At 46.5% G+C, this 22,909-nt stretch overlaps 1 protein-coding gene, 1 long non-coding RNA gene and 1 other non-coding gene across 10 annotated transcripts in view; 2 read left to right on the plus strand and 1 right to left on the minus strand.

Moving 5' to 3' along the window:
- The window catches only part of ATP5MF (ATP synthase membrane subunit f), a 57,957-nt gene that overhangs the window by 323 nt on the left and 34,725 nt on the right, over positions 1 to 22,909 (minus strand). For 2 of the 8 annotated variants that reach the window (XM_058710825.1, XM_058710823.1), the window contains 5 exons: positions 9,321 to 9,402; positions 8,851 to 9,022; positions 1,867 to 1,974; positions 1,418 to 1,566; positions 578 to 679 (listed from right to left, as the gene is read on the minus strand). In XM_058710825.1, the coding sequence (XP_058566808.1) occupies positions 644 to 679; positions 1,418 to 1,566; positions 1,867 to 1,974; positions 8,851 to 9,022; positions 9,321 to 9,371 (516 nt within the window). In that variant the 5' untranslated portion in view covers positions 9,372 to 9,402 and the 3' untranslated portion in view covers positions 578 to 643. Of the gene's footprint in view, positions 1 to 562; positions 680 to 1,417; positions 1,567 to 1,866; positions 1,975 to 5,831; positions 5,864 to 8,850; positions 9,023 to 9,320; positions 9,403 to 10,715; positions 11,230 to 13,295; positions 13,562 to 22,909 lie in introns of those variants that run through there. The other 6 variants (XM_058710829.1, XM_058710824.1, XM_058710826.1 and 3 more) reach the window with 6 other exon arrangements.
- On the plus strand, positions 14,060 to 16,366 carry LOC131501104 (uncharacterized). The gene is made up of 2 exons (XR_009256633.1): positions 14,060 to 14,380; positions 16,021 to 16,366. It is a non-coding gene; the product is annotated as an uncharacterized LOC131501104 (long non-coding RNA).
- Positions 20,899 to 20,970, plus strand: TRNAW-CCA (transfer RNA tryptophan (anticodon CCA)). Its single transcript has one exon. It is a non-coding gene; the product is annotated as a tRNA-Trp (tRNA).

The raw sequence follows: 22,909 nt of genomic DNA on the forward strand, positions 1-22,909 counted from the left end.
CTGCTGCCTGGCCAGCCTCTTCCTTCCCAAAAGGAACACGCACTCAAAAGTCCCCAAGATTCTGGCCTTCAGAGCTAGCATCACCTGGATTTCACAGACTGGCAAGGGGCCAGACACTGTAAGAAACCGCCCATGAAACCCAGTCCGTGGCTGCCATTGGAGCTGTTTGGGCATCTCCCACCACAGGAGATCCTCTCTGGTCTTAGAACCAGGAAAAGCCACCCTCTTCCAGAGCACTGAACAGACCCTGGATTGTGCCACTCAACCTGTTTCTCTCTTCGCGCTGGCTTGCTGGGAAGATGAAGCTCCGCGGAGCCCTGTAGTACCTTAGAGAACGCTTCCCAAGTGTTACTTTTATCCCAGCTTCATGTCACTTTTTCCTGTATTTTCTCTTTGCCACAACTTTCTCACTTAAAATAACATCCTACATTCTATATTCTAACAAGTCCCCCCAATCTTTCAATTGTCAGTACAATGATGTACTTGTAAACCTGACCGCAAACCAATACCACCCTGATGAGAGAAACCCCACTGAAGGGAAGGCAATCTGAGAGACACTCACTGAGTTCCTTGTAACACCGACAATAGTTGAAAAGCACGTAAGCTGCCAGCACCATAGAAATTCCAGCAACGCTCCCTTTCTTCACATTGACATACTTGTTGTAATACCGGTAGTAACCTGCAAACAGGAGAGGAGGGCACTTTTTGCTTTGCTGTGAATGAGGCACACACTGCAAAATGGAGGCTGGCTTAAATTCAGGGATCCAGTCCTGCTGTGGCTCTTGAAGCCACAACCCCCCTAAGTTCACCGGCTGATAAAGGGAAGAGCACAAGTGCCCCATGGGTTTTGCCCCAGGAGCCCAGGACAAGACCCCACTAGGCAGGCCCACCTTGATTCTGCCCCTGTGCTCTCTGGCTCAGCCTGTTAGCCTTTGATCCTACCCCACCCTCACCTCCAGCCCTATGCGATCTTCTTACCCTAATTCTGACCCAAAATCCAACCCCAGTAAGGGCCACTTAGCTGTGGCCAGCTGGGTCAGCCTATCAGGGAAGAAGAAGGCTTTGTGCGATCATCTCTTTCCTAGGTACCCCCACCAGTGAGGAAAGTTTCTGCCCTCTTGGCTCATGGGTTAGTTGACAAAAAAGAATGAAGTGATCCTAGAAGGCCCTAGTTTACAACTGTGAGGGAAGCTGTGAAGGAGCAGTACAGGGAGCTGTGGGCATGAACAGGCCACATTCACTCAGGCTGAGGAGTCAGGGACTGTCGTAAACTAAGTATGGGGAAAAGGCAGAGTATTCTAATCTGGGTTCAGGAAAGGCCTCAGGGCAGAAGGAAACCTGGCACACAAGAGCCAGCTACAGGGTGGCCAGAACTGGAAAGAAAAGTGGAAGGAAGGTTTCCCCACCACACACACACCCAGCAAGCTGGAGACCACACAGGTCCCCGTGGGGTGATGTGGGTGTCTAATTCTTGGAATGAGGACACTGGTTCCACAGGACTGATTCTGATCATGCACAGCCCGGAAGCATAGATGATTTCAAACATTCGTCCTGGAAGTTTGTTGCCTGGCAGAGATACGAGCATTACATTACAGACTGATGGCTACCATGCTTCAAACTCAATTTCCTCTTTAAGGAAAATCTTATGATGTAAAAATGCTCACAGACATATTTAAGACAAAGGCAGTGGTACTGATTCCAAGCAGCAGAAAACATTTTCTTGGCTGAAATCTCTTAGAGCCAGACTCTGATAGGACCAGTCATGGAGATCCAGGGGCTAACCTCTCCATAACTTATCAGGCTGAGCTCAGGGCAAAAAGAGACCTGGGTATTTGCTTTTGTTTACACATGTCCATAGGCTCTGACCTCTTTGAAATGCGCCAGCAATGCCTCTAGGGGTGAAATCTCGCATCAGTATCCAGCCTGGCAGCTCTCCTAGCTTCACATCCATGAGCTTCTTCTCTTTCACTGGTACTAAAAAGGAAGAGTAGAAAGACACACTAAAAAATCTCCAGTGAGACAAACAGCATCCTTCTATGTCACTTATTTCAACCATTCAATAAGATCACTACAGAGAGGTTGCACACAGGTAATATTATGAGTAAATATATTATATACCGTATTCATTTTAAGTCAGAGTCTGTATAAAGCGACAGCTGTATTAATGAACAAAATTCTGAAGAACAGTAACTATGTAAAAACAACCTAAGGACCATGAGGAAGAAAGTAAAGTGGAGGACCAAAAAACTGTTGCAAAACTAATATTTACATGTATCAGCTCACTGAATCTTCACAGCAGGTGGCTGATGCCTTTATTTTATAAGGGGTAGGAGAGACTGGCTCAGAGAAATTGGGTCAATTGGCCAAGGTCACACGGCACGCAGGGAGCGGAGGCAGGGCTCAACCTCAGGTCGTCAAGACAATCTGATTTCTACTTCAAGCAACCGACCTGGGACCACAGATGTCAAATGACTTAATACAAACCACTCCAAATCATCCACTGGGCCCCAGAAAATATTCCAATGAGAGTCTGGGGACAGAGATGAGGAAGGGCTCCTGGTTGAGGCCATACTGTACTCATCTCAGCATAAGAGTAAAATAGGAGGGGGACCAGGGAAGACCACAGTGGGGGAGAACTGGGAATGTTCAGATGCTCATAAGAAGGCAATGGTCCGGGGTGCCTGGGTGGCTCAGTTGGTTAAGAGTCCGACTTCGGCTCAGGTCATGATCTCGTGTTTCATGAGTTTGAGCTCTGCGTCAGGCTCTGTGCTGACAGCTCAGAGCCTGGAGCCTGCCTCTGATTCTGTGTCTCCCTCTCTCTGTCCCTCCCCTGCTTATGCTCTCTCTCTTTCTCAAAGAATAAATAAATATTAAAAATAATTTTTTTTAAATAAGGGAATGGTCTCCCTTTCCATCCTCCCCATAGAGATCAACTGTAAAAAGCTGCTGAGCAGGTATCCTCTTCAGGGTAAGGAGTCAAAGACTACTGTCCTTTCTTAAAGATGACCGACCAGAGAAGGAGCCAGATTAAATCACTCAAAGGTTTCTTCTCCATTTTGGGGATCCAAGGAAAGACTAAAGTTCCTTCAGGAGTCCACTAAGGGGAATCCCACAGATCTCAATATCTCCCAACATTTAACAAGGGCAAGGATTGTTGGGTCATAAACAGAAATACAAGGCTTAATGGCAGCTTCTAACTTGCTATAGGTCATCTGGAGAAGCAGACATTTGGCCCAGATGGACCAGATTGAGTGTTTGTCAATAAGCCACAGGTGACAAGTGGAGGCACAAGCCTATGACTTGCATACATAGCTTTAGAGTCATGGTTTAGACTGCCTGTCCCAAACAAACTGGCCCCAACCTTCCATCTAGACTCATCCAACAAATATGGAGCACCTACTGTATGTCAGGCAGCATGCTATGCACTGTGGGTACAGCACTGACTGCAGACAAGAGCCTTGCTCTCAGGAGCCAACATTCTATCGCCAGACAACCATTTCATCCATTCACCATACTTCAGACCCTTTCTGCTTATTCACCCGAGGGCTTTGGTATGTGCAGTGCTCCCAAGCCACCACATGGCTATCTCAACTTAAACGCTATGTCCTAAAAGGCCTCCTTCCCCCCTCCTTATCTCAAGCACTAGCACTATCCTCCCATATAACCTCCGAGCTCCAGTTTCCTTGTCTATTAAATGGCTATTCCAAGCACTGAATGAGAATCTATGTAAAAGCATTTGGGGTGCCTGGGTTGCTCAGTCAATTAAGCATCTACTTCAGCTCAGGTCATGATCTCACAGTTCGTGAGTTCGAGTCCCACATTGGGTGAGCTCATGCCCCACTTCAGGTGAGTCTTACTTTCTCTCTCTCTGCCCCTTACTTGCACCCTCTCTCTTAAAAAAAAAAAAAAAAAAAAAAAAAAAAAAAAAAAAAACCATTTTGAACAGTACTCAGAACTGTCAACTGTTAATATTATTGTTGGAATGTCATTAAGATCTACACTAGGGGCGCATGGGTGGCTCAGTTGGTTAAGTGACCAACTTGGGCTCAGGTCATGATCTCGCAGTTTGTGAGTTTGAGCCCCATGTCAGGCTCTGAACTGACAGCTCAGAACCTGGAGCCCATTTCAGATTCTGTGTCTACCTCTCTCTGCCCCTCCCCTGCGGACTCTGTCTCTCTTTCCTTCAAAAATAAACATTCCAAAAAAATTAAAAAAAAAAAAAAAAAAGATCTACACTAAGGTGAAACAAACAAAAGACAAAGGTAGAGAAAGAAATGGCATACAAACCAAACTTTAATACATTTTTGGGTTTGTTTTTTTTTTTAATGCTTATTTTTGAGAAATAGGGAGGAGGGGCAGGAGAGATGGGGGACAGAGGATCCAAAGCAGGCTCCGCGCTGACAGCAAAGAGCCTGATGTGGGGCTCAAACCACAAACCGTGAGATCATGACCTGAGCTGAAGTCAGACTGAACCGAATGATCAACTCAGGCACCCCAAACTTTAGTACATTTTAAGCATAAAGAACTTCAGGGATTAATCACACCCTTTAGTTCTGTGCAGAGAACTGATTAGTTTGGCAGTATTTTTGAAATATGAGACAGTCTCAAATGAACCAAATCTCTGCTGGAGAGTTTAGTGTCTATGATGTTAACCCAACAGCAAACAATAATGTCATTCGAGAATAATTACCTTTTTCTGTCACCCTGTCCAAGCTATTCCTAGGTAAGTTTAATAGTATACATCTTACATGCCACATCTGTCTTCACTTGGATCAGGAGGCTTTATTTAGTTCAAGGATAACTATATCACATTTCTTCTTAACATACTCCATACCTTTGCGACAGTCTCAAAGCCTTCTTGCATGCAGTGAGGAATACAAACAAGTCATTCTAAAACCAACTGGCTTTAAATATGAATACATGGTGGGGAGTGCATGAGAAAGGTATAGATGGAACTGGAATGGCAGAATGTTGCTAACTGTTGACACTAGGTAATGAGTATAAAGCATTCATTACATTATTGTTTCCTTTGTATTTGAATTCTTCCATAATAAAGTTTAAAAATGCTTTTAAGGGGTGCCTGGATGGCTCAGCTGGTTGGTTAAGTGTCCAACTCTTGGTTTCGGCTTAGATCATGTTCTCACCGTCATGGGACTGAGCCCCGTGTGGAGTGCTGCACTGAACATGGAGCCTGCTTGGGATTCTCTCCCTTCCTCCCCCTCTGCCCCTCCCCATGGTCTCCCTCAAGAAAAAAAAAAAAATTATTTAAAAATAAAATTATAAAAAATACATTAAAAATATACATGATTTTAATAATAGGACCACGTTGGGGGAGATGTGCAAAAGAAACACTTTTTCCATTAAAGTTTTTTGTTGGGGCACCTGGGTGCCTCAGTCAGTTAAATGTGCAACTTTGGCTCCGGTCATGATTTCTCGGTTGAGTTCGAGCCCCGCGTCGGGCTCTGTGCCGACAGCTCAGAGCCTGGAGCCTGCTTCCGATTCTGTGTCTCCCTCTCTCTCTGCCCCTTCCCCACTCACGTTCTCTCTCTTAAAAATAAATAAACATTAAAAAATTGAAAAAACAAAAAAAAAAGCTTGTTTTTTGGTTTGGTTTTGTTTTTGTTTTTTTGAGAGAGAGTGAGTGCATGCTGGAGAGGGGCAGAGACAGAGGGAGAGAGAATTCCAAGTGTCAGTACAGAGCCCAATAAAAGGCTCAATCTCAGGAACCATGAGATCATGACCTAAGCCAAAACCAAGGGTCAGATATTTAACGGACTGAGCCACCCAGGCCCCCCAAGAAACACCGTATTTTAACGTGAAAACATACTCACATCGTGACCACATTCAGGGGCTGGCATGGTGCCTTGGCACATCACAGGAGAAAAGGCCAACAATTTAAAATTTATTTTTCTATATATTTAGACATATAAAGTGTTTCCTTAACAAAAACTAAACATTTATAAGCATGGGGGCGGGGGGGGATCACATTAGGCTTAAGGAAAGCCAAACACAGCACCATCACAAAACTCCAGGAAATGAACAGATTCATCAGAGATGCATCTATACTTTTTCCAAGAATTTCTCTTAATGGAAGACAAAGACCTCAGTCTTTAGGCAGTCATACTGGAACCCTCCCCCAACACTTCTGCAGTGCCGCACATCCCTCTGCACTCTACCAGTGGTGCAGTGATGAACAGAGTAGACTCAGGGGTCAAGTATTCTGGGTTTAGTGGCTCTTCACTACTGTGTGCCCTTGGACCAGTTACTGCCCTCTGTGCCTCAGTTTCGTCCTTTGTAAGATAAGGTTAAGAATAGCATTCACCATAAGAAACTCTTAAAAACTGAGAACAAACTGAGGGTTGATGGGGGGTGGGAGGGAGGGAAGGGTGGGTGATGGGTATTGAGGAGGGCACCTTCTGGGATGAGCACTGGGTGTTGTATGGAAACCAATTTGACAATAAATTTCATATATTGAAGAAAAAAAAAAAGAATAGCATTCACCTTGGTACTTGGCTCTAGGTACTATGTAAATAGATTTTTTTTAATGTTCATTTATTTTTGAGAGAGAATGAGAGGGGTAGAGAGAAAGAATTCTAAGCAGGCTCTGTCCTGTCAGTGCAGAGCCCAACGCAAGGCTCCAACTGTGAGATCATGACCTGAGCCATAATCAAGGGTCGGATGCTTTAACAGACTGAGCCACCCAGGTGCCCCTAGGTACTAAGTAAATGGAAATTATCTTTCTGCCTATGGGCTATGTGAAGGTGGAAACAACACCACACACAGTTCGTGGTCATGGCAGACTTACAGTGAAGGTTGACAAAGGGGTACATGTTTTTGGGAAGGTAGGTGGCTACCTGGCCTGACTTTATGACTTCAAAGAAGCATACTGTCCACCTACATGAAGAGGCATGAAAATGCTAAGTATCTTCTGAATGCTAAATCCAGCTCCAGGGGTTGGCCAGAGAGTAAAAATTTTAAGCCAGATAGAGCCTCTGTAACACAGTTGCTGGATATTTTGCTTTGTTTTGTTTTGTTTTTATAAACCATTCTTGGGGTGCCTGGGTGACTCAGTCGGTTAAGTGTCCAACTCTTGATTTTGGCTCTGGTCATGATCTCACGGTTCTTGAGTTCGAAACCCACATTGGGTTCTGTGCTGACAGTGCAGAGCCTGCTTGGGATTCTCTCTCTCCCTCACTCTCAAAAAACAAATAAATAAACTAAACACACACACACACACACACACAAGACATCATTCTTAGTCCACAGGCCATACAAAAACAGACCACAGGAAATCTAGCCCATTGGCCACAGTTTGCTGACCCAATTTCATCTATGCTGTTAATTCATATTTTCATCACTTTGTTAATAAACTAGTGGCTTTATGCTCTGGTGACAGATACCATCTAAATGATCATCAGTACTTAGGAGACTTGGGCTTCAATTCCTTCACCTGTCGTATTGTTGGATGGACCAGAAGTGACATGACCCCGTTCAGTGGTCACAGAGTGAAAGCTGAGATGACTAGCACTGGGCCAGGCAGTGTTTCAAGGACCTTACATGTACTAAGTTGTTTAGTCCTTAGTCCACAGTGCTCATCACTCCACTCTACTTAAACAAGATGCCAAGTCTCAATGCTTCCTTTTCACATGTCATCCTGTTTTAAACAACACAACCACTGTTGATATTCTCATGCCTGTTTCTACAGATGGGAAAAACAGCATCATTCTCATCTGATCCCCTCTTCATTTCTCCATGCTGATATTAAGAATATAGAAACTGGGTAAGACACACATGGGTTCATCAACTCTGTTTCAGGCAGGCCACACCACATCTCTGACCATTATTTTCACCTTTAAAATTGGGGCACCTGGGTGGCTCGGTCAGCTGAGCGGGGAATTCTTGATTTCAGCTCAGGTCATGATCGCTGTTTGTGGATGGAGCCCCAAGACCGGCCCTGTGCTGTCAGCACAGATCCTGCTTGGGATTCTCTCTCTCCCTCTCTTTCTTCTCCTCCCCCGTTCACGTGCGCTCTCTAAATAAACATATCTTTAATACAATGGGATCAACCTTCCAGACAGAGACTTACTGACAAGGCTACTGTGAGGATCTAGGGTTAAAAAATGGTTTCCATACAAAAAAAACAAAACAAAACAAAACAAAAAGTGAGTCAGTACGTTGAGTGTAGATTTATACACACGTCGCTGAAAAGCTTGCAGGTCATAAGGCCACACTTGCAATTAAAGCTCAGTTTACCACGAGGCCCCAGACACCTAGGTTTGCATCCTAGCTCAGCCCTCTCACTAGTTGTGACCTTGAACAAGCCACTTCACCTCTCTAAGCCTACTCAACGCACATTCAACATATATGCATGCGTCCAACCTTACGTGGCGTCACGCACCATCCTGGATGTTAGCTCTCCGGGAGCTTAATTTGAGCTTCAGCTTTGGGAAGAAGGGCAGAAGCGCGTAGGATTCAAATGCAAAGCGCCTGGGTGACGGCGGGGACAACTATAGCGATACTTCTGCGAGGGGGTGGGGTGGGAGCCGGAGGTGGTGCATTCCCAAATTTGCAAACGCGTCGCCCGGCTGCCCTCACCCTCCCCGCTGCAGCCGGGAGACATGGGCCCTTGGGCAGGCGGGCGGCGCGGCTGAGTGAGGGAAGAAGGGTCGAATGGGGCAGGACCCTGAGCAAAGGGTCCGGTGCGCCTCCGGTGAGGCCGCAGAGAAGGCCCTGAATGAAGGGCAGGCGGCTCCGCAGCCCCCTCCCCTCCCAGTGCGGCTCTGAGCCCCGGACCCCGGACCCCGGATCCTGCCCTCAATCTTGTAACCTTAACCGGGTACAGGTACTCACCGGGCGACGCCATCTTGGAGTCCTGGGTGTCCGCTGTACCGGGCCGCGCGAGGACTGCTGGGTAGGGAGCACGCGCCCTCGCGGGAGCGTGGAGCAAAGGTTCATGGGAAGCAGGTCGCGGCTGGTGCGGGGCTAGAGCTGCAAGTGCGCCATAGGGGGAAGGGCAAAGTCCCTGGAGGGCAAAGTCCGGGTATTCCGTCGTCGTAGAAAGCGGGGAATGGGGTAGGGAGGTAGGTGGGTGGGGGACGGGGTGGTGGTGGTGGTAGGGCTCAGCCTGGGCTTCCCATCATAGGAGGGAGGAGGCTGGAAGGGAGCCAGAAATGGGAAGTAAGGAGAAAAGAGCGCCCTGGCTTTCTTACTTTGTCGCCTTAAAATTGTTGTGGGAATTTACAGGGGCATATGAAGACCTTTCCTCCCCCAACTGTGTTGGATGGGAGATAAGCTGGGACTCTCACAGAATTCCTAGTTACCAGAAAAGCTGGTGTCCAGGCTTGGGCTCCATGTAGGTTTGATGCAAGCATAGCTTTATGTGTCCCAGCTCTGGGCTGGGCTCTGAAGACAGAAAAAAGCAAGACCTAGGGTTACACATCTCCAGCCCTTCTTTCTGCCACTTCTTTTCCATGCACAATGATGTCTCACCACCATCTTGGTTGTTTTTGTTTTGTTTTGTTTTGTTTTTTTCTGGAAAGGCCACGATAACCATTACTGGTTAAGAAATTCTGACTTGGGCAAGATGCTTCAATTCCCTTAATCTCTCTTCCTTCTCTAAAGTAGGGGTGTACTTGGAGCAGCACTGGCAGGGGAGCTTCCTGCCTTTGTACACATGGGATTGCACAATTTTCCTCCCTATTCAAGAAAGAGCCCAAGTATGAAAAACAGAAGGATTTGTGGAAATATATACATACATACATACATACATACATACATACATACATACATAGGATTTGTGATTATGTGAAAACAATGAGAAATAAAACCTGGGGTCACCACGCACAGATTTCCCCAAGACCCATGATTTCTAACCCTTAGCCATTGATCTTCAGAAGAAAACAGGGACAAGGAAGGGGTGAACCCCAGGATCCTGCTGTCCCTGGAGCATCATGTAAACCTCCTGGACTAGAGGCTCAATGCCAGGATCTGCACCCTGGGCAAGAGGGCTGTAATTAATTATTTTCCTAGGTCCATCAAGAAAATGGACTCCTCAGGGTACCTGGGCTCAGTTAGTTAAGCATTTGACTCTCGATTTCGGCTCAGGTCACGATCTCATGGTTGGTGAGTTTGAGTTCTGCATCGGGCTCTGTGCTGTCCCGTGTGCTCTCTCAAAAATTAAAAAAAAAAAAAAGGGAAAAGAAAATGGACTCCTCCCTGGGGCAGAGATCCATTTTCTTGACATTTGTCTCCTTATAGTTTAATTCATTTGGAATACCTTTTCTTTCCTTCCTCCTCTGAGAACAAAAACAAAAAACAAACAAACAAACAAAAAACCCAGTGCTCTCTGAGGAGCCTTTGAATGGCATGTTCTTGTGTTGCCAGAAAATTTCTCCTTAAGTCCTGACAAGTTCAATAAGTTGTCACCAGCAGTGTGTGGGGGTGTGGGAGTAGGAGTCATCATACCCATTAAAATTTGTTCTAAAAGGATTTGCATTTCTGGGGGTGACATTGGGATTTGGTTTCCAGAGGGGATAGGGCAACTGTTAGACAAAAAGTTGTGGCCATTGCAGTTTTGGTGACCTTGAGAGACGTTTCCTTTCACCACAGATATACCAGGGAGAACCACCCTGTAACAGGGAGCTCCTTACAAGTTAACAAAGGCTATTGTGATAATTGTCTCATTCAACATGGTGCTGGGGGATAGGGTTCATTACCTTCACTTATCAAACAAGATTCCTTCTGATTCTTTTCTTATTGGCAAGTACATCATGGTAGCATCAATCAGTTGTCAGCTTATTTTCCTGCTTCTTCCACTATAAAAATTGAGCTCCTTAAATTAAAGCTTTGTTTCTGAACTCAAAGCGTGGCTGTCTCATTCAAGATGTTCAATAGGTGTTAAATTATTGTGAGATCAGAGAGGAAAATGAGCAAAACAATAAATGAAAAAACCACAGAGACAGCAATCGAAGAAGTCACTATGCTATACATTAGAAGTACAAGGAGCATGTCAGCATGCCATCTCAGTGCACCAAAGGTGAATAAGGCCCCAAGTGCATTTCTAGTATAATAAGAAAAGGGGCTTTAAAAATCACAGAGTGGGAGGGGCTCCTGGATGGCTCAGTCGGTGAGTGTTGGACCTCAGCTCAGGTCATGATCTCGCGGTCTGTAAGTTCGAGCCCCGCGTTGGGCTCTGTGCTGACAGCTCAGAGCCTGGAGCCTGCTTCGGATTCTGTGTCTCTCTCTTTCTGCCCCTCCCCCCGCTCATGCTCTGTCTCTCTCTGTCAAAAATAAATAAACATTAAAAAAAATTTTTTTTTAAATCACAGAGTGGGAGAGAAGCAAAGTTCTAATGGCAAGGAGGCACGAGGGGGTAGCGCAGAGAGGATACACCTGGTGCAAAGTTAGCTACCAGTAGTGAAATGAGAGGAGTTGAAGAGTGAACAAAGAAATCCTGGAGGATCTGGTATATATGCAAGTAAAGAGAAATAGAACAGGAGGATTGCAACAGGGGAGAGAGCAGGTTAAAAGAAACAATAGAACACAGAAAACAATAAATGAGAAGTTAATTTCAAAAGGCACAAAGCTTAGGGAGCCTGGGTGGCTGTCATTAAGCATCTAACTTTGGCTCAGGTCATGATCTCATGATCTCTTGGTGAGTTTGAGCCCTGCTTCAGGTGAAAAACACGAGCCCCGCTTCAGGTGAGCCCCGCTTCTCTCTCTCCTTCTCTGCTCCTTGTGGGATTTTTTTCTGCCCCTTGCTCACTGGCACCCTTTCTCTAAATAATAATAATAATAATAATAATAATAATAATAATAATAGCACAAAGATTAGAAATAAAGTTTATACCATAAATCATGAAGACAAAATGAGAGATGAGGGAAAATAAAAATAAATGAAACTATAAAAGGCGGTTGAGGGGCACCTGGGTGGCTCAGTGGTTAAATGTCCGACTTCGGCTCAGGTCATGATATCGCGGTTTGTGAGTTCAAGGCCCATGTCGGGCTCTGTGCTGACGGCTCAGAGCCTGGAGCCTGCTTCAATTCTGTGTTTCCTCCTCTCTCTGCCCCTCCCATGCTCATGCTCATGCTCTGTCCCTCAAAAATAAATGTTAAAAAAAATAAAAATAAAATAAAAGGCAGTTGAAAAAATTAAAAATGGGTATCAACAAAAATATAGCACATTATGAAGAGAATTCATAATTCACTGCTGTAGAAAACACAAAGAACTGAAAAGCAAGAAAAAATGGTACAAAATGCCAAATTAAATTATGAAGGGATCAATGAAAGGGAAATGGGGAGGAAGGTGTGAATGTGTGTTAAAATGGAGAAATACACAGTCTTAGGAAGATTGCAATATAATAAAAAACAGAAGGGACTGTCTTTGAGTGGTTCTAACAGATAACCACAGACTGGGAAATTTAAACAACAGAAATTCGTTTCTCATAGTTCTGGAGACTGGAAGTTCAAGATCAGGTGCCTGCAGATTCACCTCTTGGTAAGGGCTCTCTTCCTGGTTTGCAGATGGCTGCCTTCTCATTATATCCTCATGTAGCAGAGAGCCTCCTTCTTGTGTGTCTTATAAGGGCGCTAATCCTGTCCAGAGGGCTACACCCTCATGATTTAATTACCTCCCAAAGACCCCTCCTCCTAAATACCATCGCATTGGGGATTAAGGTTTCAACAAATGAATTTTTAGAAGACACAAACATGTAGTCCATAACAGGAATCTAAAGAAGTGATGTAAACAGAATTAAATGGTGATTTTCCTGAAGAATCTGTCCCTGCCACTTTCAGCATGTGGGCAGAGTGGACTTACCTAAGCTAAGTTTGCTGACCACAGCATGCTGGTGATTGGAATTGACAGACTGTCTGGGGCAGGGGTGTGTGTGGTGGTGGTGGGTGGGGGATGACTGTATTTAAGACTACAGGGACCTGGTGAACTAATCTCATTTTATCCTGAAATGTGATTGTCACGTCACCCACAAGGGCCCTGACACTTCCCAGGATGGGCACGAGCCCAAGTGTTTAGCATTCCCTTTCTTTTTCTTTCTCCTCCTTTTGCAGACCCAGAACCTCTGACCACAGTGCTCATTGGGGCTCTGATTTTTATTGTTGTTCAAAGGTTCAACCTACATTTTCATCTCTGGTTTGTGCCACATGCGGTAAGGACTTGTCAGGATTCAGTCTCCTCAAGGTCTGCCCAGCCCCTGCCCACCCGACCCCTCTGTTCTCTGGATTGGGGAGAGGTCTGCATCTTTTTTCAAAAGCTGCAAAAGCCTTGCTATGAGGAATACCTGGCATCTGTTCCTTCTGACGCTCATTTTCACTCATGTGTTCTGCAAACAGATCTTACTGCTGACAACGCTTTCATACAGTCACTTCAATTTCCCTTGTCAGCCAGAGTTTTCCAAGCTGTCTGAGATTGCCCATAACACTGGGGTCATTGTCTCACAATGTCCTTTGTTCTGGTGATGTGCTCTCCAACAGGATTGGAAGTTGGGTATTTCCTTCTGAAGCCAATGGGGCTCAGCCTGGTGTTTCCTTACTTTTTATTTTCTTTCTTTTTAATGTTTTTTTTTTTTTTTATTTTACTTTTTGAGAGACAGAGTTGGGGCGGGGGGGCGGTATGGGGAGGGATACAGAGAGAGAGGGAGACACAGAATCCAAAGCAGGCTCCAGGCTCTGAGCCGTCAGCACAGAGCCGGAGGCTGGTTTGGAACCCACCAACACTGAGATCATGACCTGAGCGGAAGTCGGACAACGTAAGTTCAACCGACCGACTGAGCCACCCAGACGCCCCTTCCTACTTTTTCTTTGGCTTCCTCAAGGGTAGAAGTAGATACGGTGAGAAGTGGGAACCTGAGTCTATGCCTGAGAATCAGGGGAGGAGCAGCGGGTCAGAATGGTCACCTCTGTAGAGTCAGCTTTAAAGGGCTCCAGGAAGGAAGGGACCAGCAGAAGGACAAAAGCTGGAGGGCCTCCACTGGGCGCCAAGACTGTGTCCAGTACAGGTCCTGGCGACCGGGGCTTTTATCCCCACCCCTCCACCAGAAGGGCCGATTTGCCCTTCCGGACTCTCCCGCGCTCCACCGGAATTCTCCATCTTTCCAGGCCTAATACCGGCGCTCCTCCTCCCCACCTCCCCCCCCCCCCCCCCGGAAGGCAATGCGGGCACCATTGCGCCCTGGGGACACTGGAGGGGCCTCTCCATCCTGCCTCCGCCAGCCAGTGCACTGGCCTTCACCTTCCTTGGTCCTGGCGGTTTTCGTGCAGTGTCTCTAGTGGACCCTTCAAGATTTCAAGCCCGAGGAAGCCTGGCTGGCTCAGTCGGAGGAGTGTGCTACTCTTGATCTCCCGGGTCGTGAGTTAGAACCCTACGGTGGGTGTAGATATTACAAACAAATAACCTTTAAAAAATTATTTTTTCAAGACGAGCCAGGTGCGGAGGCGACGTGGGGGCCTCCATCCTCAACAATGGGCGATTGGGGCCCACAGATGACCGTCTGCTCCCTTCTCCGCCCCGCCTCTGGGGAAAGGGAGATCGGTAGGCCGCTACGCCTTGGGAGCGGCCTCTACCTCCTAGACTTCTGGGCGCCAGCGTCTGGGTTGAGAAGGGAAGTCGATGCGCAAAGTGGGAAGGGGGCTCCCAGACAGTCATTTCGATGTGGCGAACACCCGTGTTCAGGGCCGTATCACTCTCCCCCAGGCGGCGGTGGGCAGCTAACTTCTCTCTTACCCTCCCCTTCCCTGCGCCCAGGCCTCCCCGCCTCCCCAGAGCAGAAGCCTGCGCTCCGCAGGTGGAAGCGCGCCCGGGGTCAGGCTCTGGCCTCACCCCCGGCGGCGTCCGGCCCAACCCCCTGCTCCTCCCAGCCTCTCTCCACTCTGGGCGCCTCCAGCCGGAAAGCGTGGGGGCATGGGGAGGGAGGCTAGGTAGAGTCCTGCAGGCGGATCGTGTGGACCCCTTCTTTTTTTTTTTTTTTTTTTGCATCTAAACGGTTTCGTACTCCTTGAACCTTCTCTCCAAAGTTCATTTCAGGTTTTCTTTTTTTTTTTTTTTTTTTTTTTTTAATTTTTTTTTTTCAACGTTTTTTATTTATTTTTGGGACAGAGAGAGACAGAGCATGAACAGGGGAGGGGCAGAGAGAGAGGGAGACACAGAATCGGAAACAGGCTCCAGGCTCCGAGCCATCAGCCCAGAGCCTGACGCGGGGCTCGAACTCACGGACCGCGAGATCGTGACCTGGCTGAAGTCGGACGCTTAACCTACTGCGCCACCCAGGCGCCCCATTTCAGGTTTTCTTTAGGGTGCTTGCGGACCATGGACGGTGTCTGGGGAGTATAACTGAGCCTTAAACGGTGTTCACCTCCAAGTTGGACTGCTGGTCCCAAGCAACCGGAGTCGGGGATGACCCTGACCTTGCGTCTGGTTCTGTAACTCCCACCTTCCCGGGGTGGGCTTTCCTTGATGGGATCTGAACTCCCACCAGTGGCGCAGGGACCCAATGCTGGGCGGGTGGTCCTTGATACTCTGCCGCTAAATTCCCCGGAGGAAATCTCCTTCCCTTTCACTGAGGTGATTGCCTTGAACTCAGTGGGTGCCACGTAGGGTCCCAGGGTCTGATCCGAGATCGCATCTGCGAGGGGAGAGCCCGGGACAGAGCGCTTGGCTTCTGGAGAGGCTCTGGAGCGGCTGGCGCGCGTGAATTGGAGAGCAGGGGCTGGCGAGCGGCGGAGACCGCTGTCGGGGGAGGCTCACCCGCAGGAGGGAGGGAGCGATCGGTGGCACCTGCATCCCCTCCTTTCCCCTCCCCCCATGCCCGCCACCTGGCACGCGTGGGGGATCAGGCACCGCAGACATCCGGAGCCTGGAAGGCCACAGAGAGAGGCCGGAGGGGAGCGCCGTGATGACCCCTCCCTCGGGTGGAGGGCCTAGGGGCACAAGCAATGATTTTCAGGTTATGAACGGGGCGGGGGTGGGGTGCAGTTTATTCCAGAGATAACTTGTATTCCCCATGACAGGATCAGCTGCAAGTGCGTTCCCGTGCAGACACTACTGATACATTTTCAGAACTGAGCGACCATGAAGGAAGACGAACCATGAGGTGAGAACTACGTCTTGACCTCAAAGCTCTGTGCTTTTCGTCGTGGGAAGTCTCAGGATTGTTCCTGACAGTTACACTTAAGAGCTCATTACAGATCATTGGGCCGAATTGGCACTGAGCCGCTATGTGGGAAATTGATGAAAATTTACATCTATAAAAGAGTGGACCATTTCACAATATATACATATATCAAATCATTCTATTGTTTACCTGAAACGAATACAGTGTTATATGTCAATAAAAAATAGTACATGTGCAGCGGGCGCCTAGCCTCTGACTCTTTTTTTTATTTTTTCACATTTATTTCTGAGAGACAGAGAGAGACAGAGCACGAGCAGGGGAGGGGCAGAGAGAGAGGGAGACACAGAATGTGGAGCAGGCTCCAGCTCTGATCTGTCAGCACAGAGCCCGATATGGGGCTCAAACCCACGAGAACCGTGAGATCACGACCTGAGCTGAAGTCAGACGCTTAACCGACTGAGCCACCCAGGAGCCCCTAGCCTCTGACTCTTGATCTCAGCTCAGATCTTGATCTCAGGTTCCCGAGTTCAAGCCCTGCCTTGGCCTCCATGCTGGGTGTGGAGCCTACTTAAAATAAAATAAAGCTTTAAAAAATCAATACATATGCAGGAAAAAAAAAAAAAGAGTGAACTACCTGTTCTGCCATACTACTTGAACAAATACCTCCACTCTATTTTTTCAATGTTTGTTTATTTTTGAGAGAGAGAGAGACAGAGTGTGAGTAGGGGAGGGGCAGAGAGAGAGGGAGACACAGAATCTGAACCAGGCTACAGGCTCTGAGCTGTCAGCACAAAGCCCAACCCAGGGTTCAACACCAGGCTGGACTCCGGGCTCGAACCCATGAAATCATGACTAGAGCTGAAGTCAGCTGCTCAACAGACTGAGCCACCCAGGCGCCCCCAATACCTCCATTCTAAAACAAGGACTCCTTGGGGCACCTGGGTAGCTCAGTTGGTAAAGCCTCTGACTTTTGCTTTCAGCTGAGGTCATGGTCTCAAGATTGGTGAGATAGAGCCCATGGAGCCTCTTGGGATTCTCTCTCTCTCCCTCTCTGCCCCTCTCCTATTCACACACACTCTCTCAAAATAAATGAATAAACTTAAAAAAAATAAAAATAAAACAAGGCCTCCTCTTAGAGACAATCCCCATGGATGTAATGGAGGGGTTTGGAGTTTTCACTCCCAAGAGTGACCCAGGATAAATGACCCATCCAAGTTGTGAGGGGAACTTGTTCACCCTAGACTCTTCTAACTGGGCAATGACGGAAAAGTTGGAACTGTTCTTGCCGCTTCCTTAGATGAATCACTTTGGGCAATTTGCTTATCTTCTGTTTCTCCATTTCCTCTCCAGAGAAGTGGGACTCATAATAACAATGTCTACCACAGGGAGTATGTAAGAAGAGTAACAATATACTTAGAAGGGGCAGGAGGCTTATAGCAAGCATTCTCCTTAAATGTTATATGTTACAATTATCTTAATTCTTTCATTTATCTTTTCACTGAGATCTATTTGATATCCTGCGAGGGCATTTGGTGTTAGAGGTCTTCTTGGGGGAATAGAAATCCACACACCCAGTTTGGAGCTGTGGGAGAATTCCTCATTTCAGACATGGAAATGATCAAGTCCTTGTCCTGGCCGTACTCAGTTTACTGTTGTTACTTCAAATTATTTTTAAAGATTTTATTTTAAAGTAATCTCTACATCCCAGGTGGGGCTTGAACTTACAAGCCCAGTAGAGTCACATGCTCTACTGACAGAGCCACCCAGGCACCCCGACTGTTCTTTTACTTTAAAGTGGACTCTCATTAGGGGCGCCTTAACTGAGTGGCTCAGTTAAGCATTTGACTTCTGCTCAGGTCACAATCTCACGGTTCGTTTGCCCCAGCCCCACGTAGGGCTCTGTGGTGGCAGCTCAGAGCCTGGAGCCTGCTTCAGATTCGGTGTCTCCCTCTCTCTCTGTGCCTCCCCGACTCACACTCTCTCTCTCAAAAATAAACATTAAAAAAGTAATAAAATGGACTCTCATTGAAAGGACATATATCTATAGATGCTTTACATCTCATAAGTCCCTATCTTCAATTTAAAACTGGAATCATTTGCTGTATTTGAAAAATTAAACCCATTTTTGAAACAACAAAAAGATACTTTTCGTCTTGTTGCAAATTTTAGTGACTCGGTCCAAGCTCTGAGAAATGCTGGCAGAGTGAAGTCTGGTTCTTCTGTCGCTGCAGCAAATTCACTGCAGCATGTACAATGGAAGCTTTACTGTGTGTACTCTCTTATAAATGGCATAGGACCTTCTAAATTTCCTCCAGGGGGTCTGGATATGTGGTAAAAAGTAAGGCCCATGTAGAAAGGCAGCCTAGAACCAGAGACCTCAAGTCTTCAGTTTAAAATGTCCCCAACATGGCACAAAAACAGACACTCAGATCAATGGAACAGAATAGAGAATCAGAAATGGACCCACAAACATATGGCAAACTAATCTTTGACAAAGCAGGAAAGAATATCCAGTGGAATAAAGACAGTCTCTTCAACAAGTGGTGCTGGGAAAACTGGACAGCGACATGCAGAAGAATGAACCTGGACCACTTTCTTACACCAGACACAAAAATAAACTCAAAATGGATGAAAGACCTAAATGTAAGACAGGAAGCCATCAAAATCCTCGAGGAGAAAGCAGGCAAAAATTTCTTTGATCTTGGCCACAGCAAATTCTTACTCAATAAGTCACCAGAGGCAAGGGAAACAAAAGCAAAGATGAACTACTGGGACCTCATCAAAATAAAAACCTTCTGCACAGTGAAGGAAACCATCAGCAAAACTAAAAGCAACAGACAGAATGGGAGAAGATACTTGCAAATGACATATCAGATAAAGGGTTAGTATCCTAAATCTATAAAGAACTTATCAAACTTAGCACCCAAAAAAACAAATAATCCAGTGAAGAAATGGGCAAAAGACATGAATAGACACTTCTCCAAAGAAGACATCCAGATGGCCAACTGACACATGAAAAAATGCTCCATGTCACTTATCATCAGGGAAAATACAAATCAAGACCACAATAGGATACACCTTACACCTGTCAGAATGGCTAACATGAACAACTCAGGCAACAACAGATGTTGGTGAGGATGCGGGGAGAGAGTATCTCTTTTGCACTGCTGGTGGGAATGCAAACTGGTGCAGTCACTCTGGAGAACAGTATGGAGGTTCCTCAAAAAATTAAAAATCTACAACTACCCTACGACCCAGCAATTGCACTACTAGGTATTTATCCAAGGGATACAGGTATGCTGTTTCCAAGGGGCACATGCACCCCAGTATTTATAGCAGCACTATAAACAATAGCCAAAGGATGGAAAGAGCCCAAATGTCCATTGATGGATGACTGGATAAAGAAGATGTGATATATATATATATATATATATATATATATATATATATATATATATATGCAATGGAGTATTACTCGGCAATCAAAAAGAATGAAATCTTGCCATTTGCAACTACATGGATGGAACTAGAGGGTATTATGCTAAGCAAAATTAGCCAGAGAAAGACAAAATCATATGACTTCACTCATATGAGGACTTTGAGACACAAAACAGATGAACCTAAGGGAAAGGAAGAAAAAATAATATAAAAACAGGAAGGGGACAAAGCATAAAAGACTCTTAAATATGGAGAACAAACAGAGGGTTACTGGAGGGGTTGCGGGAGGGAGGATGGGCTAAATGGGTAAGGGGCATTAAGGAATCTACTCCTAAAATCATCGTTGCACTATATGCTAACTAACTGGGATGTAAAAAAATAAAAATAAATTAAAAAAATAAAATGTCCCCAACAGAGCTAGTCTGACAGGTTGTCTGTGACCCACGAATGAGGAAGTACCTAAACTACTGTTTGTTCCCAGCTCAAAATCATCATTCTGGTCTGGGCGTCCTAAAACGCAGAAGTGGAAGGTTTCCAGGTACACCGGCAAGGATATGGCGAGATCAGTCTTGGTATTTCACTCAGAGAGCCTTTATGATGCCCAAGTCGGGGACACCCGGCTGTCACATGCCTCCTGCGTCCACAATCTCCCTGATGCCGGCTCCTCTCCATTCACTCAGCGCAATCAATGAACGCTGCGCTGCTACGGAAACGTATTACCCGTGGTCACGCCCCACATCCCAACCGCAAAGCATCACTCTCCCCTCCTCGACCCCTGGGTCTTTTGTGTCAGCAGTGCTCAACCTACTTATTGTAGTGTTCCCCCCGCCCCCGTGTCTAATAAGACTTCTACAATGAATATGTGGGCTTTTTTTTTTTTTTTTTTTTTTTTTAAGCAAAAGAGAAAAAGAAACTTCTAAGTGCCCTCTTTGAGAAACGGAAGTAGTCTCGCTCCTTAGGTGTGACCGGAGCGCAAATCCTCCTGTTGCTCCGCCTGCTGAAGGACTTGGAGAGAAGAGACCCGCGCCCCTGGCTCCGCTCTTGCCTTCCCTGGGAGCTGCGATTGGCATTTCCACAGGCAACGCTCCCTAAAAGCCCTGGGGAGGTGGCTTTCCCGAATCACGAGTATCCTCCCAGCCCTCAGCTCCTCCTTTGCTTCATTTACATTTTGCTTTGAACAGCCCCGTTGTAAAAGGGACAGAGAGCTCATAGCCAGTCCCAAGTCAAAATAAAAGCAGTGTAAAAAAAAAAAAAAAAAAAAAAATACCGGACGCTGCACCTGACAACTGCTGAAATGCATGCTGTCCTAAAGGACAAAAACCCGGGCAGCTTTCACGACCTCGTGGCGCAACGGTAGCGCGTCTGACTCCAGATCAGAAGGTTGCGTGTTCAAATCACGTCGGGGTCACAGCTGTGGCTTTTCTGTTTGGCCACCCGAAACAATACCGAAAGCGTCTGTCTGCTACCTCCCAACCTTGGGCTTTCTCCTTTTCTTTAGTCCAAAGGGACTTGTTGGGAACAACTCAGCAATGGACAGGCACTTAAACTGAAGGGCAAGGATGACCTGGAAGGGAAAACCCCCCACAGGAGCAGACATATAGGTCGTTGTGTCCCTATCCTTATCGGGACTATGCTTCAGAGAAGACATTAAAACAGGGCAGACTTTCCTAATGAATTCACTCTGGTGTAAAAGTAGTTTTGCTGGGTCGCTAGCCAGGCATGGCACAATCTCTCTGGTTGCTTTTGTGTCATTTTGAAGAAGATGTCGGTTTTCCAGTTCTCCCACCCTCCCCCACCCCCCACAAGCTCACACACACATACAGTTTTCATGGTTTGAGCTTCCTGTCGAAAGTCTCTGAACATTGTGGTTAAAGAGAAAATACTGTGAGGTTGGTTCAAAATGTATTATGTTGAGGATGCTGTTCTTGAACTTTCTGAGAGTGGAAATTGCCCTGGCATTTACCACCTTTTAATTCAGGATTCATTAAAAATCGTCCTTCCAGTAGAGATTTGAAACTATCAGGTTTCAGATACAAACCAGTTGCCATGACCTGAGAGCAAGGAGAAACCCAGCAGAACGAGAGATCGAGGTGGACGTATCATGATTAAGCTTTCATTACACCAGCCTCACTTCCCCTTTCAGTTTAAAAGTCTGTCCTTTGCTGAGCTTTAAAAAAATGTTCTAGGTATTTTTTTTCCTCTTTCTTTCTTTGGTAATCTCCAAACCCAACGTGGGTCTTGAACTCAAGACCCTGAGATCAAGAGTCTCTCACTCTACTGAATGAGCCAGGCAGCACTCTAGGTACTGCTTCTAAAGTTGTGAATGCCTGATGAAATCTTGGAATCGACAGCATAGCACTTGCTTTGAAGCTAAAGTGATGTGAACACGCAACCTTCTGAGCCAGTGAGATGCGTTACCGTGGTGCTGGCACCAGATCCTCTTCGTGTATTTAACACCTGGTAATTTCCTCAGTTCTCAGTTGCAGGGGTTAATATTTGCTATCCATGCACCAGAAAGTTTGGGCTTCTCTGGGCTTCTGGTCCTTTCGTTATGGAGATATACAAAGCAAGATGAAAAGGTCCGTAAAGTAGAGGTAAACAGGAGGGGAGGGCGCCTCAGAGAATTCTTGCCTTCACCGTTCAGAAACAGCCTCCGCTCCCTGGAGGTTTGAAGGTACCGCTATCCATCCCCCACAGTGCTGCTGGGCCCGCCTCTTCTGAAGAACTTCAGGTTCTAGCATCCCCTAGAACAAATTTTATTCAGAAGGAATGTGAAGTGAACTGGGGAGAGTTCTTTTGACACAGGAGCGTCCTCAGAAGCGGCAGGCGCTAGGTGAAATTCTACCCACCCAGGGAAAGCGGGTGGGAGCAAATGGAAGGAAATTCACATGAAGGTCAATCATCTTCCTGGGATCTCAGATTGGGAGCATTCTGGGTTCTTAGCTGGAGCCAAGTCCTACTCAGAGGACACAGAAGTGGCGCGGGGACCTGACCTGTCATCCCTGTCCCTCCCTACATTCCCATTCCTGGAAGGGACCTGCAGAACTGACTCCCCAAGTCATATGCCTAAAAACAGTCAACCTTGACCATCCCTCCTTTCCCTAAGTTCAAATGCCTGGACCTGACCTACACCTTCCCCCTCACCCCGCCCCCATCATCCCTTGCCTTCTGTAAAGAGAAACTTAGGCACTGCTGTGGGTGAGTTTCTTTGCTTCTGAAGGTTTCCCCCTCTTTACAGTGACTCAGAGCAGTTTTCCTAATTCATTTCCCAAACATTTGCATAATCATAATAGCATAATCCACACACAAAATGTTCCAGGATATTCAAGCACTGTTGTAGGAGCTGG

This window comes from Neofelis nebulosa, chromosome 18 (genome assembly GCF_028018385.1).
Source record: "Neofelis nebulosa isolate mNeoNeb1 chromosome 18, mNeoNeb1.pri, whole genome shotgun sequence".
Lineage (NCBI taxonomy): Eukaryota > Metazoa > Chordata > Mammalia > Carnivora > Felidae > Neofelis > Neofelis nebulosa.